General features: G+C 34.4%; 2 protein-coding genes across 2 annotated transcripts; both read left to right on the forward strand.

Annotated features, from left to right (window-relative positions):
• The first annotated feature begins 981 nt into the window (after window positions 1-981).
• Window positions 982-7707, forward strand: LOC141596480 (cytochrome b561 and DOMON domain-containing protein At5g47530-like). Its single transcript, XM_074416660.1, has 4 exons — window positions 982-1516; window positions 3262-3498; window positions 4567-4821; window positions 7137-7707. The coding sequence occupies exons 1-4, from the start codon at window positions 1136-1138 to the stop codon at window positions 7452-7454; spliced, it is 1191 nt and encodes a 396-aa protein (XP_074272761.1). The 5' UTR covers window positions 982-1135; the 3' UTR covers window positions 7455-7707.
• A 3226-nt stretch (window positions 7708-10933) lies between these two features.
• Window positions 10934-16196, forward strand: LOC141596491 (uncharacterized). Its single transcript, XM_074416673.1, has 4 exons — window positions 10934-11138; window positions 11228-11398; window positions 15080-15338; window positions 15702-16196. The coding sequence occupies exons 2-4, from the start codon at window positions 11230-11232 to the stop codon at window positions 16015-16017; spliced, it is 744 nt and encodes a 247-aa protein (XP_074272774.1). The 5' UTR covers window positions 10934-11138; window positions 11228-11229; the 3' UTR covers window positions 16018-16196.
• Window positions 16197-18190: the final 1994 nt, after the last annotated feature.

Here is an 18190-nt window from a genome sequence, read left to right on the forward strand (position 1 = left end):
AAATTATTTATTTTATTAGTCAATAATTTTCTATTTCTATGTTTGGGGTATATTTTTTCGGGACGTCTTCCATGTATGAGTGGAGTTATATGTTTTGTGTGAACCAACATCATCTATCTTTATTTTCTTAATCTTTTTGCCAAAAGTAATAAATAACTATTGACCGGGATGAAGGTAATATTTAGTCCGTCCCGATTATTTGTTTGCCTATTATATTTTGGGTTGTCTCGGCCAATTATTTGTCTTTGATGGGCAATTGGATCTTTGATACTCAATTTATTAGTTCACTTATCATTTAATAATAATGATCACCTTTTTTTTGGTCTTTATGCTAAAAATCAAAGGTAAATAAATGATCGAAACGGAGGAAGACCCTGTTTGGTAAACAGCGGATTAATTTCAGCATAAGCAGATTGCAAAAGCCAGATTATAAATGGCAGATTTTATCAGAAGATTTGACTAACATATTATAATTAGCAGAATTAATTTAAGTGTTTGGTAATTGGTAGATTACGATTAGTAGATTGTTAGTTTTATTTGTAAAATGGAGAAAATTTTCCTATTTTACAATATGCTAACAAATATGCTAGGGTAAGCAGCATATTGTAAAACAGCATATTGACTCCAAATATGATGTTTCAAATTTCAATATACTGTTTACCAAACACTAAAATTAGTATATTAATTGGTCAAACATGTTAAAACTCTTGAATATACTAAAAATTGGTCAATATGCCGTTTACCAAACAGCGCCGAAGTAATTATTTGTAGTAGAGTGACTTATGAGTCTCCTCTAAAGTCGACACACGCACACCCAGACACTACTGCCCTACATAATAGGGCCATCCCCACTCAAAGAGACCAAATATTGCTTTCTAACTTGCTCATGAACTAGTCAACTAACCCAAACTTTTTTGGCCAACATTTTACCTTCGAGTCCCACAATCTCACCAAATCACACTCATATAGAAACTTCCCCTTGACAACTATCCCCTCTTTCTTTGAACCTCACTTATTTTAAATTCCCCCTATATATATTCCCTCAATCCTTCCTCCATAACCTCACACTTTTAGATTTTGGTCCCAAAACTCTATTATCCTCTCAAATAACCAAAAACCCATATCAAATTAAAAAATGGGAAAATTAATATTATTATCATTGTCATTAATTATAATCCAACTCTCTTTGTGTTTAACAACCACAAATGCACAATCATGCAAAAGTTTCTCACCTAACAACAAAAAATACAAAACTTGTAATGATCTCCCGGAATTAAACTCATACTTATATTGGACATATGACTCGGTGGCTGGGACCGCAGATATTGCGTTCCGAGCCACCGGGGTAAACCCGTCTTCGAATTGGGTTGCGTGGGCTCTTAATCCAACTGGACAAGGGATGACTGGGGCACAATCATTGGTTGCACTTCAGAATTCCTCTGGTGTTATGTATGCTTATACTTCTGATGTTCAGGGTTATGCCACTACTCTTGCTAAATCCAGTTTGAGTTTTCAGGTTTGTACTTTTTTTGAGTTTTATTTACGGAATTGTTGATTTTTTTTTTTTGATTTAGATTTTATTTGATTTAATTGTTTTTATTCGTCAGTTATGTGTAGAAGCAAATAATTAAATTTTAGAGAAGTATAAATTACTTAAGGGCAGGGGCACATGGTATGCCAAATGTGAAGGGTCTTGGATTGATTACGGATGTATTTTAGCCACGCGTTATGTAACGCACAATTGGTTCCGTTTGTCTCATTTAAAATGTTGTACTCCCTCCCAGTCACTATAATGTTCCCTCTTTCCCAAAACGGATTATTCAAGTAATGTTCCCCTTTCTATTTTTAGAAACTTTTACTCTTATTTTATTCATTTCTCTCTCCTATCACCAAACCCACACAACTCTTTTACTCATATTTTATTACTTTTCTTTATGTTTTGGCCCCACAATTCTTATTTAACTACTAATAATTTATCCCCCTCTCCTACCAGTCTACCACCAACCCCACACAACTCTTTTACTAATATTTACTTTTCCTTAAGTATCGTGCCCATATCAAAGGGGAACATTATAACGACTGGGAGGGAGTATAATTTAAATGAGGCGTGAGGCTAGTACAATACATGAGGCGGAGGATTCGTACCATAACCTATTATCACGATGTCTAAGTCTTTACCGTACACTTTATTTCACGATAATAATAAATAGGCAAATTTAACAACAAAAATAACCCGATATTTGTCAAGTATTTCAAAAATAGGAGTTATATCATTGCAGTATAAAATTAAAATATTCTAATATTGGAGAATTTTGTGATTCGATATTGTTTAGTTAGTCAATTTCTTTTATATGTTCCATTTTTCCTTTTAGGTATAGTTTTCAATATCTTCAATTCTCTCTTATTGTCATTTACTTTATGCTTACCTTATATGTGAAGTGCATCGCGTAATTTTAAATTAGCTATTTTATCGTATCCTTTTTCATATAGCAATCAATGAATATAATACTTCGTGAAATATATTGTATTTGAATTTCCCTCGTTTATTGGTGATGGCAAATTATGTCAATTTTAGACATCTTTCCATAAGTTATCATTATCCTATTACATTATTATTGCGTACGTTTTAAAAATGATACTATGAGACAATTTGTGTTAACCAAAGTAAAAATTTGTGTCACTTTTATTTATCCACAGTATATATTTTCAAATAAAATTGACAATCAAAATAATTTATCAATACCATTTTTTATTAAAACTAAACACAAATAATAGAATAAAACATTTTTGCAATGTAAAACCGTCTTACACAATAAGTACGGATAATAAATAATACCGAGTAATAGTTTACCTTGAGTATTTTTATTACTCTGTGGTCTGTTTTTTGTTTTTTTTTTTTTTGGTCAATCGAAGCGCGCTTAGTCGCATAAAATAGAGGGGGTGGGGGATTCGAACCTGAGAGAGTCTGAGACCTATCGTCCATAATACCTCCGTCTTAACCACTAGACTAAGACATCTTCGATAGTACTATGTGGTTTGTAGTATTCCGTTTTTGTTGATTTAATTAATTGAATTTTGGCGATTACGATGGAAAACGAATCCGTAATTAAAGTTACGACGACCCTTGATTTGCTTCTACTTCTAGAAAGCAAGTTCACAAATTACTCTAACTCTGAGTGAGCTCACCTAAATGTCATGCCTACGTCATGAGTCGACCATCATAGCAAAATGACGATGCTAACCCTGGAATAATCCTCACAGGTGGAAAAGTTAACAGCAATGAGCAGGGGCAATAAGGAGATAATAATAATGGCAACAATAAAACCACCAAAGACAACAGTGAACCAAGTATGGCAAGTGGGCCCAGTTTCAGGTGGCACTCCAGGTCAACATCCTCTACTCACTGCTAACAAAAAATCCTCTGCTACCATTAACTTCTTGTCGGGTCAAACCACCTCTTCCGGTTCTGTTCCTGGTTCCACTCAGAAGAATAAGAATGTAAGTTTTCTACTTCAGTTCAGTTCGGGTTTTAGTCATTTTAGGTAAACTCGTGATAAAAATTTAAAATATAAAAACGTCTTTTGTTATAGGTACGTCATTTTAATCAAGTCATTTAAGGATTACGTTAACTATAGGCGGGATGCGGATTTTGGAGTCGGATGGAGATTGCGTAGAGTCAATTTGAATTAAATCAGTGTTATTGTATCTGCCCATTATTTTAGACAATAGGAATGCCACCTAACATACCTACTAAAGTTTGAATGTGCTTCACTTAGGTAGTTTTGGCGTGTAATATTAAGTAGGTGGACAACTCACAGACCGGAATGTGCTTCACGTAGGTAGTTTAGCGTGTAAACATCAGAAAGTCTGCATGTGACGAAAAGTGTCCATTACAAATGAGATTTTGCCTGAAAACATAGTTGCTAGTTAGTAATGTAGTACTACTTTGTCATTCAAATTTGATAAAAAATTATTGTAGCCCATTCCATGATTTAAAGTGAGACATACCGATAATTCCAAACTGATTACGTTTCTAGAAAGTCCTTAATAATGATTAGTGTAATATAAAGTGATCCAATCAATAACTCTATAATGTGCATTTACGGAGTAGAAGATAATTTAGGATATTGGTGTTGGTTTTTGTATGCCAAAGCGTAATAAGTGGATGTTTGGTGGGATTGATCAAGAAGATGGTGATGATAAAATAATAGGTAGTCGAACATGTGTTAAGTGTAACTACTTCTAGAATAAACAAGTAAAAAGTTGTCTACTTTGATTTGGTTGTTCAGTCCTTTTGTGTTCTTTAGAACAACCCATGAAACAATAGAGTGATAATTGATCAAAGTGTCGAGTTTGATACGTATTTTATGTTAATACGACATTTTACTTTGGTCTCGTGACTAAAAAAATGAAGATTTCATGGAAAATAATCGTATATGACACTTGCAGCCAAGTGAGTGAGAGTAACAGAAGTGTATAGTACCTCAATTAAGCATTTGTGAAATTAACCTTTTATGAATTTACGACTTATATTGAAATGGTCGATGATGATGATGAAAATTGCAGATACATGGAGTGCTAAATGCGATAAGTTGGGGAACACTAATGCCATTAGGAGGCATAATAGCAAGGTATTTGAGGGTGTTCAAGTCAGCAGACCCAGCTTGGTTTTACATACACATTACTTGCCAAACCTCGGCCTATATTCTCGGAGTTGCTGGTTGGGGCACCGGTCTTAAACTTGGTAGTGAATCAGTCGGGATAGTTTACCATGCTCATCGGAACATTGGGATCACTCTTTTCTGCCTCGCCACGCTTCAGGTTCGACTTTTTCTCCGTTATTTCCTTTGATGTTAATTAAGCTAGAATTGAACTAGCACTCTGTTATTACTACATCATTGGGGCATTTCTATGTTTGTGCATTTTTTGTTAGATTGTGGAATAATTCGTCATTACTCCCTCTGTCCCATTTAATTGTTTCCGTATTTTATTTTGGGGTGTTTTTATCAATTTTTTACCTTTTTATTTTAAAATTATTTTTGATGGGTTATTGTTTCTCATACTCAATTTGGTCCACTTTTCGTCCAAGTAATTGGTTCACTTCTTTCTCTTTGTTTTTCACAAAACCAAAAATAAAAAAGGACCGGGACAGAAGGAGTATTAATTTGATTGTACACACGGACCACACTTATGGTTTAATGGGCCCCTTGCCCGTGTGATAAGCTAAGCGTAGTTAACACGATATGTTCTTATTTAACAAGACACTTACTTTAACCATTGCACCAAAACAAATCACATTCTTTAATAAAAGACACGTAACATGGAATTATTAGTGGCATGACATCATTGATGGGTTTATAGTTCATAGCTTAGCTTAACTTAATAATGATTCAATTGAAACTTTTTGTCTTCAAAATAAACTAATCTGAATTTATAGGACATGAAATTATCAACTCGAACTCAAAATGAGTGAATCGAATTACTGGTAATAATACAATTCGACTTCACCTCGATAGAATGTTTGACCGGACAAAAACTCAATTAAATATGGTTTGACCGATCTAAAGAAGTTCAAATACCACCAAAAAATATGGTTTGACTGATCTCTAGTTTTTCCGATCAAACTTGGTTGACCTAAAGTGAAGAGAGGAATAATATCATACGAAGTGTATATTGACTTGTAGTCTATTTATGGAGTATGAAATTGGTTCAACGTAAGACTAACAATTTCGTGTGCAACTATCGTGAGTCCATTTTTGAAATAATGGTCAAAAATAAAATATTTGTCGTTTTGGGTCGGTTTTGAAAATATTTGTCAAAATGGTGTCCACGTAGGCTCGGGATTTCTAGACCTGAAACACGCCACTACTAATGGCGTGTTTTGTGAAGGAAACACGCCATTAGTAGTGGCGTGTCTTTACAACAATTTTTTTCCTCAACTGACTAAACTTTAAAAAAAAAAAAAAAAAAAAAAAAAAAAAAAAAAAAAAAAAATTTACACAAGACACGCCATAGAGGATGGCGTGTTTCCCCTCCGAAACCCGCCATTCCCAATGGCGTGTTTGTTTTAGTCCATTTTTTAATGAAGTTTCTTTTCCTACTCATTATAAACACGCCATTTGTAGTGGCGTGTTTTAGGTCCAGAAATCCCGAGCCTACGTGGACACCATTTTGACAAATATTTTCAAAACCGACCCAAAACGACAAATATTTTATTTTTGACCATTATTTCAAAAATGGATTCAACTATCGTCAACTAGTCTTTTTTAAACGTAAAGGACGTCTCCATGACATCCTATTACGTAGTTTTTCTTATTTTCTTTGCTAATCTTTTAATGAGAGAAGTTGGTAGGTGTAGATTTGCCGGAATAAGTAAGGTATGCAAACAAGAAACGTTGTGTTTACTCTTGTAGTCCTTTGGCAATTTTTGTAGGTGGAGATTTAATTCCGTTTCTTCAAAATATCGATATAAATCACCTAATTATGACGGAATTTTGACTTATGGTATGCTGAGAGATTGAGACTCCTATATGAATTTCCAACCTTGTGACGAATCCATTTTTAAAGTAATACTCAAAAATAAAGTGTTTATTGTTTTGGGTCGGTTTTGAAAATATTTGTCAAAATGGTGTCCACGTAGGCCCGGGTTTTCAAAACCTGAAACACGGAACAGACACGTCATTACTAATGACGTGTTTATAGTAAGTTGGAAAAAAAAATTCTATAAAATGAACTAAAGGAAACACGCCATTGGGAATGACGGTTTTAAGGAGGAAACAGGCCACTCTTAATGGCGTGTCTATGTATAATTTTTTTTTAAGTTCATGCGAGTCTGTTAGTTGAGAAAAAACTGTAAAGACACGTCAATGCTAATGACGTGTTTCCTTCATAAAACACGTCATTGGCTCATTGCCCATTGGTAATGGTGTGTTTGTTCAATATTTTAGGTTTTGAAAACCCGAGTCTACGTGGACACCATTTTGACAAATATTTTCAAAACCGACCTAAAATAATAAATATTTTATTTTTGACCATTATTTTAAAAAATCAGTTTCGGCACAAAAAGTCTTTTATAAGTGTATGAACGCAAAGTTGTTGAAAATGCTGATATGAAGTTGACGGATTTGAACGTGCAGGTGTTTGCATTGCTTTTGAGGCCGAAGAAGGATAACAAGTACAGACTATACTGGAACATCTACCATCATGCAATCGGATACTCGGTCATCATTCTAAGTGTGATAAACATATACAAGGGATTCGATATCTTGGAGCCTCTAAAGAAGTGGAAGACGACCTACACAGGCATTATCATAGCATTAGGCGTCCTTGCTATTGCTCTAGAGGTGTTTACATGGGCCGTCGTGTTGAAGAGGAAGAAAGACGGTCCTGCGAAACACGGTCATCATGGTAATGGATCCAACCCATATGGAGCAAGAACACAGCCCATGGTGTAATTTTTGGTGCAATAATTTCTAGATATAGTTTTTTTTTGTTTTTTTAGGATGTATTATATTTACAGGGATTTTGCATCCATTTTAATTCTTTTTTTTCCCCCCGTTTCTAGTTACTTGACATTTACTTGGATTATTAATAGCGAACTACAGAGTTATAGGCTATCTGTTTGCTACTATTTGGGCTTTTTATATGCATATTAGGCATATTGGGCTTAGTATATGTGTATTATGCGGATTTCCATTCCTCTTTTCATTCTGCGCATTCGTTTTCTTTTTCATCAAACCAATTATGTTAACTTTTTCCAAGAGATTAACTAGAGTCAACATGCAGTTTTGGTCTGACGACTTGACGAAGCGTGCATTGAATCTTAGATCAGCAATTGGTTCAAAATGCACATCAAAGCCCATGTCCTCGAGAATTGGTTCAAAATGCACATCAAAGCCCATGTCCTCGAGAATTGGTTCAAAATGCACATCAAAGTGTCATTTCTTGTAAAATCGATACGAATATACCGATGTAACAAATGCGGAAAAACTGGTATCAAGTACTCCCTCCCATCCAAACCAAAGGTAACAGTTGTTTTATCACACTTGTCGATGCACGTTTTGCAACGTAAATATCTTTAGTTACATATTTTTAAAAATTATAAAAATTTGATATTCTTATAGCATTCATAATGATAAATCAAATAAGATCTCACTTAACTATATTTTGTCTTATAGATTAAGAATAATATCAAAGATTCCCTATGACCATAAATAGTGCTAAAAAGCAAGTGTTACCTTTGGTTTGGATGAGAGGGAGTAACTCATAAGAGCTCATTATAAGTACATATCGACAGGGGAAATGCTATGCAAATGTGTATATGAAAGAACGTATCAATTAAGTATGTATTTGATCCCAAATTGTAAAAACTATACCACTAAATTCCTTACAAAATAAAACAATCATATGACTATACATGTTATATGAATATTTAATCATATATTTTTAGAAATATTGAATGGAGAATTAAATCGCTCAAAAAGTGAAAATGACATATATAAAAACAATAGAGTTAGTACTATATTTGCAAGAGTTCAACTATTGTCAAATTAGGGGAAGAGCCTCAAGTAATGTGGACAATAAACTTCTTTTGAAAATTAAGCAAAGAAAAGAGGGTAAAAGGTGTTAATTCATTTAAGGGGAATAATTTCAAGCGATATGCACACTAAACTCTATTTGAAGATTTTAAAAGGTAAAAGAGGCGTAATTAATTTACTCATTTGCATAGGCTACAAACAAGATTTAAACTTACAAAAAATATGTTTACTGTCTCAAGCAATGTGGACAATAAACTTCGTTTGAAGATTAAGCAAAGAAAAAGAGGGTAAAAGGTGTTATTCATTTAAGGGGAATAATTTCAAGCGATATGGACAGTAAACTCTATTTTGTGTTTAAAAAGTAAAAGAGATGTAATTAAATTACTCATTTGCATAGTCTACAAATAAGACTTAAACTTACAAAAAATATGTTATTATATCAAATAACACATGTATTTGATAACACCAAAACATTATTTGGTCTTTTAATCAATCGTTGATCCAATAAATTTAAGGTGTCCATCCCCTATATATATATTAAAAGATTAACACATCTCCAAATTTTCCCGCTTAAATTTTCCGTCTTAGTGATATTCTACTGAATAATATTTGTTTCCTAATTAATCAGTGTTGACTATCTATATTTACTACTACTATTAAACAATATTTATCTCCTAATTAATTTTATAACATCAACCATTGTTTAACTTTTATACAAATAAGGCTAATAAAATATCTCATTGAAATTATATATGCAAAATTTCTACCCTTTTCAAGATGAAGGTAAACTATATTAGTTTTATTAATTGTCAAATTCTCTAATAACTATATCTACAATACCGTGCATTTGCACGGGAGCTACACTAGTTAGTATTATTATACTTAATTACGCACCCAACATGATATGACCTAATTGAATTGGTTGTATAACTATTATGGGTTAATAAAGGTTATAATAAAATGTAAGTTAGGATGTACTCGAGTATATACAAATGTACGTTATGGAATAAAAACCATCGTGCTCTCAAACATATATGAGTTGTAAACAAAACAATGTAGTTGCAACTAAAGGTCCGGAGATTTTGGCTCAATGTGATCCGCTATCCCTGGGCCTTGACCTAGCTTCAAACGTATACAACTTGACAGATTTACGGGTCGTTTGGTTCAAGATAAACGAATGGAATGGAATGAAGTATGATATCATAGAACTATAGGGTTCCAAATCTATTCTTTCTGAAATCTTTTGTTTCATTCTGACTTGTAAGGAGAAGGAATGAAGTTCAGTTAATAGATCCTACAACTGAGCAACCAACAGATTGTCATTGTATCTTTAACCCGAGCTATATAATAAAGTTTTCGAGTTTTGTTTTAAAGAAGTCGAGCTATACCCTAAAATTTATGAGCTACTCACTTAAACATAAAAAAAAGTAACTTTAAGAAAACTCAAAAAAATTACACATAAGCTCGATAAGATATAACTTGGTTGTATGATGTTATTATACCACTTGAGGGGTATAAGATTTTAAGGGGTTGGGATAGAGTTAGAATCCAGTTATATAACTCCATTCCATTATACCTAACCCTAACACTTCCTTTCCATTCCATAAGACTCATCCAAATAACTTTACTATCTACCCGTTAAAACGCGATTAATCTCCGATATTGTTGTGATCTGACCTTGGTAACGCCCGAGTATGAAATCTAGTAAAATTTTAAAGGAGAAATTTAACACATAAATACATACTACTAAATCAATAAAAAATAGACATAAGAAATATGATTTCTTATTCCATAGTTAATCAAATACAAGATACGTGGAATTGAGTTCAAAAACTCTGAATGTTTCCCCTAATTAAATCACCCTAATTAGATTCTTAATTCATTACCGATACCATCGTACTAACCAAGTCCCGTAACTTTGAATTCCTAACGGCGAGACGAGTTCCAAACCGAATATTAATTGTTGAAAACTTACGGTTGTCCTTAAATAGACTGATGATAACAGACTCTAAAATGATTCGAACCCGAGCCGATCTGACCAAATTCTTACAAACCCGAACAAACATAACCCAAATTGATCGACTCGAATTCGATCTGAATAAACTGTTTATCAGGTCTAGAATCGAATTAGAATTTTTTTTTTTGGAATGAGTTTCAAAAATTTGAATACTCCCTTAATTTAATTCCTAACTTTATACCGATCCACCGTACCAACAAAGTCTTATCCGTCTTCAATAAGAATTTGTATAAATATATATTCTCATAGTCTCATTCACCAAAGTTGGCTGGTGTGAGTGGTAAGGGCTCTCATCTCTTAAACAAGTGGTATAAATTGTCTTTAGTACCCCGAAGGAGATTGCGCCAGCTGTCGTTAGGGATACTCCTGGTCAACACCAAAAAATAGTCTCATTCGGACGCCTTTTTCTCCGTCAATACCCCTCCCCTATATGGTTGGATCGCCGGACCAACTCTACTATCAAATATTCGATCATACAATTGTATGAGTCGCGTAGTTTGATCATCAGAATTCTTCAAAAACCCACCAAATTCCGTTCCTTAGATTGCTTAATTTTGATCAATCTTATCCATTTTCGGCGCTAGGTAATCTCAATTACGCAGCTCCCCTTATATTTGGTTCTGTTCTTTTAATTTAGGGTTTTGCGTTTTCTGAAAATTTGACATTTGAATAGGTATGGATCTGGAAACAGAGAATAGAATAGCTTCAATTCTATTAAAAGAGGCTGCTGAATTGCGGCGTCAAGCTCAACAAGAAGGCGTTCTTGCTTATCTTCACAAACCCACTGTCCGTGGCCGTCCCAATTCTCGTTTCCTTACCGCCACTATTCGCGGGATTGAACAAGGTTTTTTCTTTCTTTCAATTCTTCTTCTGCTCGATTATTGAGAAGCACCCCTAAGGCCCTAATCCAATTGACCCTTAAACTGCCAAATTGTATTTGCCATTTTGTTTAGTTAACCATGAAGTAATTATAGTGTTTCTAGCAATATGTGATATTCCCATCTTTGTATTTAAAATCCGGTGTATGGCTAGCAAGTAGCAAATAAAGGTGGAGGGTTTTGGAGTGATCAATTTTCCCTCTTTCAATGCAAACCAAAATCCTTTTACGGTAAGAAAGATTTCAAGGGAAATTGTATCCAAACTCTTATACTCCAGTCTCCGGCCCCCGTCCCTTCCTTTCCCCGTACCCCTCCCTTCCCTTTTCCTCCTAGTTTGCTATCCAAAAATATTAAAAATAGTAAGAAAGATGTGGGCATATACTCCCTCTGTGAATAGTTTATATTTATTTTATTTTGTGAGGGGGAAATAAATTAAGTGTTACCTATTGACTGAGACAGATTGAGTAACTCTTTGTAGAAACTCTCATTTCCTTTAACATATAGGAAGAGTCTTACCTTCTCCACCTTAAGTAAATGAATGATGTAGTAACTCCCTTCTCATATTTAGAACTAAATACCGTAAAAATTTCTCCTGAAGAAGGTGGAACATCTTAAACCTACCAAATAAGCAATACACATCAATATATGAGGGGACTTTGTAAACATACTTGACACATGGCTTTTTGAAAACTGAATTTCCTAAACACCTGATAATGGTTGGTGCCCTTTAGTATCTCTGGATGCCACATTTTTTGGTGAACTTACATTTAAACTTGTAAGTGATCATTTGTAGTCATGTTCTGTTCCTCTAGCTCTCTAATGACAATCCCAGCTTGTAGTGATCTTTTGGTTTATGGTTGTAATCCTTGACCTCTTGTTACAGTGATAGTTTTATCGTTTCAGTTTAACCACACTTCAATGTGACATTCGTTGTCCATCATTTACTTTTATACAAAACATTTACTTTTTGACCAAAGTTCTACGTAGTCATACATATGTGAGAGAATATCAAGGCACTTCCCTGCGGTAATATATTCCCTTGAATCTGACGGGCCCATGGCTATGTGATTGTGTAAATGACCAATGAAAGGATGAAGGATAACAACACATTTCTTATGATTTTTTTTGGCCCATAAAAGTTTGATTTAACTATGTGAAATGAGAGCTGCTAGTAACATTATTTCAAGGATGTTCTGGTACAAATAAAAAGTGTTAAGAGTTTAAGACTATCTTTTTATGGTCTTAACATGAGACTTGGGATAAAGTCGCCTAGATTTTGATATGTCTTAAGTTGAGACAATTGAGTTTTGGAAATCCAATTTGAGCCTTGGAATTCCAAGACCCAACTTGAGACTCGTGAATAGTCAAATGTGAGTGGAACGTGGGTCTCGTGTTGTAGACTTAACTTGAGACTAAAGTGAAAAGATACGAGAGTCTGAAAAATAAATTATCAGATCTTAAAGACTTATTTTGGGTCTAGGATAAAGATAGCCTTACAGTTCGGTCTTGAACATTCTTCTTCATGTTTTGATCTTGTTGAATTTGCTGCTGTTGCGAATTGTGATCATGTTTAATGGCTATAGGATTTAGAAACACGATGAGGCAAGTGATGGGATAAAATCCCGTGTACTGAAGTCTTTCAGTATTCTATATACTTTGGATTTCTTTCACTGTCTGTTACTCTAATGTGTATATTCTTTAAAGTTGTCCATTTCTTTTTGCAATAGAGAAGTCCCCTTGCTGATGATGGTCTCTCTTTATTGTAGAATTACTTCTTTTTCTTTTCAGGTTCTATGTTATATGAAGTTTAAAGGTGTTAGGACTTAAACTTGAATGTTTTTATTTTTGTTATTTTTATGTATTTACCACAATGGCGCTAGCATATTATGTCATATGTAATAAAGCGACTGAAAGGGGACGTCTTGTGCAAATAGGTGGAGAGAGCTGATTTTCAAAACAATTATTTCTGTACTCTCATTTTTAAGAGTGTTATTGTATATTATGGGAAAATATTGGTCAGTCAACACTATTTGAAGTCAATTAGTGACAATACAAATTGGGAAGAGTTCATAATAAGTGTACTAGTGTAGTGGTGGTGACTTGCATTTACACCACCCTTTGTACACTTGTCAAGGGCTACAAATTGTGATAATCAACACCTTCATGGTAGCTTGAGCTAGCAAACATTGACGTGGTATACATTCTTGTTTAATGTGATTAGATGCCGTGCTTATGTTGGAGCTGATGTCTGTTGGGTGCCCCTTTTTCTTTCACATGGTGACTCTGGTTTCCTCATGGACTAATGGTTAATTGGTTACTAGCTAAACTGATTTGCCTTTATGGTATTTGGGCACAAACTTATCAAGTATTTGTTTTGGGTAAATGGCGAAAACAAGATGAAAATGACAACGTGAACAAGTAGGAGCTAAAAAAAATGCTTTCAACAGATGATCCTCGTTGGGGATAGAACTGTTCAGCCACACAAAAATTAAAACATTTATGTTAATTTCGTTGGATAAAATTGAGATTTGAGGAAATATGCTTTATTGTATGAAGTTACACTGTATCAGACAGTCCAATTATGGTACTTCGACAAGGTGATCAAATTATCAAATATTCAACTTATCACTAGAACCAGTGTCCCAGTCTCCTATCAGATTTCCCCCCAATCTTGGTTTTGAGCTATGCCAAAAACCTCTTAACAAATCTTGAATTTTTGTTTGCTGTTGCTTCTTTTTAGTACATAACTGTCTTTGGTCAATTATCATCCTCATAATCTGCTGAGCTGGAGCACAGTTCCTGCACATTTCATGAGTTGCAGCATCGATGTTTGTTTCCAGTCTTAGAAAATCGTATCATAGAAAATTTCTGTGTGAAATCGTGATTTCTTTGGGTTAGAAGAGACGTACGTTTAATGGGCAAGTAAACAACCTATTGATATTAGCCACTAGATAGTGAGCCCCCCTTCTTCATTTTTTATTTAGGTAGTTACCGTCTCTCTGTAAGAGGAATTCCACACGGTTTTGGGTTTTCTTAGTATCCTTGCATTTGAAAGTGAGATTTATGTAACCAAATGTGTTTGGTGTGGTGGTTGCTCACCTCATCCCTTAACCATGAGGTCAGGGGTTCGATCCCTGCCAATGGGAATGGAGCAAACTCTTTGGCCAGCCGTTTACCTCTTCGTGAGAGCACGCGCGGCGAGGGGATTATACACTGTTGTCGACGGTGGACACCCCGGTTTACACCAAAAAAAAAAAGTGAGATTTATGTGTATGACATTGTTGCTCATTGTAAAAAGGTAAAAACTCAGATTATATGATCAAAAATCACTTGTATTAAAATTACCACTTAAATTACAAGGAGAAAAGGCGTAGGGCTCTGTTAATACCTGTTTAAAAAAGACAAGAGAACACTCAACAGCAATGTCATACACATAAATTACCTTCTGGCCCATAATTCTTGTATTGCCTTATAAGTTCCAAAACTGGACATTTTTACAAATCATATTAACTGCAGAAGTCCAGAAAATGAATGTTATCTGCTGACGTCTGAGTTCTCATTGTATTAAGTATTAACCATGGGTTGTGTACTTCTTTTGTTTTTTGGTTTGTAATTGTTTCCTAAGAAGCTTTCTTTCATGTTGACAGCTAATCGAGTTGTAGAGGTGAATGAAATGTGGCGAGCCCGGCAGAAAGAGCTCGAGATGGACAATAGGTCTAAAAGTAGGCGGAGAGATGAGGGTTGTCATGGTAGCAGGGACACAGTTTCTGATTCAACCAGAAACAGAAGCAAGAGCCATGATCCGAATCCCTCTTGCTCATCGAGCAAAAGATCATATGATGATTGTCATTTTGGGCAAGATGGCGGCTTGAAGGATGAAGAGCTGGAGGAATTTCTTCAATCGAGGTATTGTAACACCTTTACTCCTAGACTTAGAGAGTCATGTATGAGACAATCTCACAAGTACCACCTTCCGAGTTTTTATGCATAATCCTTGGATTATAAAGTTAATAATGGGTTAGTTTCATATGTGCGTGTGACCGTCTCATACTCTCTCGAACCTAGCTTATCTTCCCATATGAGTTCTTTTGAATGAAAATATAATTTTGTTGAAGATGACAAAATTACAAATGTAAATTTTTTAGTCTCGCATATTACATATATGATCTTGTATAGGAACCGAAGTTTTTGTACCTTCTTTAACATTTGCCTTTTTCATTTACGGTATTGGAGGGTTCTTGATTAACTCAGATCATCCACTGTTTTCAGGGCGAAACGCGGCAGGGGCTCTGTAGGGTCAAGGATGGATGAAACCGGTCCCTATCTCCCCCCTTTACCAGAGTCAGAGGATCAATTATGTACAAACTCTTATTACGTTGACAATGACAGGCCCCAACGAGTATATTTGGGTCCAGAAAGGCCTTCCTCCTCAAAACGCTACGAATCTTCTGATACTGAGTCTGAAGAAGAGCAAAAGAGATCAAAGAAGGGTAGTTCAGGAGGGTCCAAAAAGAGACACTCGAAGAAGCACAAGTCAAAAGATAGGGATAAGAAGAAAAAAAAGGAGAAACGTCGGAAGCACTAAGCCAGCCCCATGCTATAGATGTGGCAGTGTAACTTGCGATCCTGATTTCTGATGTTAATAGACGCTGTGATTCTATATTCTTCTTTTGTTGTTTTTTTGTATACGAGATGCATCGGCATTAAGGAGAATTTGTTGCAGCCTGTTTATTTGCAATATATGGTTTAACTAGGGGTCTAAACTTAGCGATTAGCTCCACTATGTTTGGTTTGAGACCACTTCGCAGTTCGGATATTTGAGCTCAAGCTCGGGCTTGGCTCAAAACTCGGCCAACCTGAAAAGCTGAAGATTGAGAAAAAAAGACCTGGCTCAAGTTAAGCTTGCGCTAGGTTGAACTCGGTTTTATCACTATTTTCTTCTTTAAGTCTAATATAAAAATGAAATAACATGTAACTAGAATAACTGAAGGAGTATAATCATAAAATATTAAAATTAGATAATTAGAAAAACTGGGTCAATAAGATTTCATTCCGAGCTTTAGGCTTTGTTTGGTAAACAATGGATTAATATTGACAGAAGCAGATTGTAAAAGCAGATTATGTTTAGCAGATTATATTAGCGGGTTTGACCAAAATATATAATTAGCAGAATTTGTTAATGGTGTTTGGTAATCAGCAGTTTCAGATTAACATATTATTTATTTATTTTTTATGTAAAATGACTAACATGGACATGGATAAATTATTGGCAACCATGATAACATATTTTTTCAAGGATAAAAATGTCAATTTAAATATTCTCTAATCTACTGATTGAATATGCTAGTAGGAGCAGCATATTGTCAAACTAGTTTTTGAACTCGTGCACTGCACGGGTGGTAACGGAAAGTATTGTAAAAGTAAGAAAACGTATGTATTTTTTCAATTAGTAAATAACTAAATTTTTGTCAGTTTTAATAAGTTTATGTTAATTAATTTTATTCGAAATACTTTGCTTTTTTCCCCTCACTTTTTAAGTTATAAGAGGTGAAACCTGAAAAGTGAATGTAAAATTATTGTAGTTTTCTAACCTGTTTATTTACGCAATACACATTTAATTTTCTCATTGTTGTACTTTTTTTTTTATATAATATTACTTCTCTTGTTGTTCTCTTTTCATTTCCCTACCTTCTCTCTCATGTCACGACGTCCCACTCAACCCGTGTCCCAACACTTCTCACAACCACCAAACACCCCCCCCCCCCCTCTCCCAACCACCCTACCCCATCTTGCCCCTACCATCCCCTTCGTCCTGCACCTCCAACATAACCACTCTCTCTGCCTCACCCTACACGCGACCCCCAACCCTTCTCATAACTTATGTGCGATTCCTCACCCCATCATTACCCACCCATCGTGACACCTCCCCTATCACGACCTCCACGATCAATACTGCTTATTCATTCGCCTTTCAAGTTGCCAAATACTTTTTTTTGTTTTGTTTATTGAGCATGTTAACACTTGTCTCTCAACATTGTAAAACATTTTGTCATGCTAATTTAGAATAGGAAATTGAACAATAAAATTTAAATGGATAAAACATGTTTTTGCTAACACCTTAATTACTCATTAACTTTCATTGTCATAATGTTATATATTGTAGATAATGTTTTTAAAGTCACTACAACTTATATAAATTGAAAATAATACTAACCTAATTTGTATTTCATTATCTCACAAACATGAGTGGTATTAGTAATTTCGGAGTGATATTATGTTTTTCTTGTATAGAAATCATACAATTGTTAAAAAAAATGTAGCAATTGAAAGATCACAAATTCTCAACTTAAAAAGGGTCAAGTATCATACCACCTGTGTATATAAGATAAATATATTACTTTTTCTTTTTATATACTCAAGTGGTATGTACTTAACCCGTCTTAAGTTTAAGACGGGTAGTATCGTCTTAACAGAGACTCTACAATTGGTTTTATTTTTTGAAAAAGTTATTTTATCATCGCCCTTTTGTTAGGTTACATTTTCTCACTTTTATATGATAGATGAAAATATCTAAACGCGTCTTAAATTTACTATACTCGTCTCAGTCATTTGTTTATCTTTAATTAAATATATATGCTTCTTAATAATTAAAAAAAATTGATTAAAACATATGGAATACATTATGAGAACACACACTATTAAATTTTCAAATCCCTGTTTTTATTATAATATTCACATTGTATTTAAAATGCATTATT

The sequence above is a fragment of the Silene latifolia genome, chromosome 1, assembly GCF_048544455.1.
Source record: "Silene latifolia isolate original U9 population chromosome 1, ASM4854445v1, whole genome shotgun sequence".
NCBI lineage: Eukaryota > Viridiplantae > Streptophyta > Magnoliopsida > Caryophyllales > Caryophyllaceae > Silene > Silene latifolia.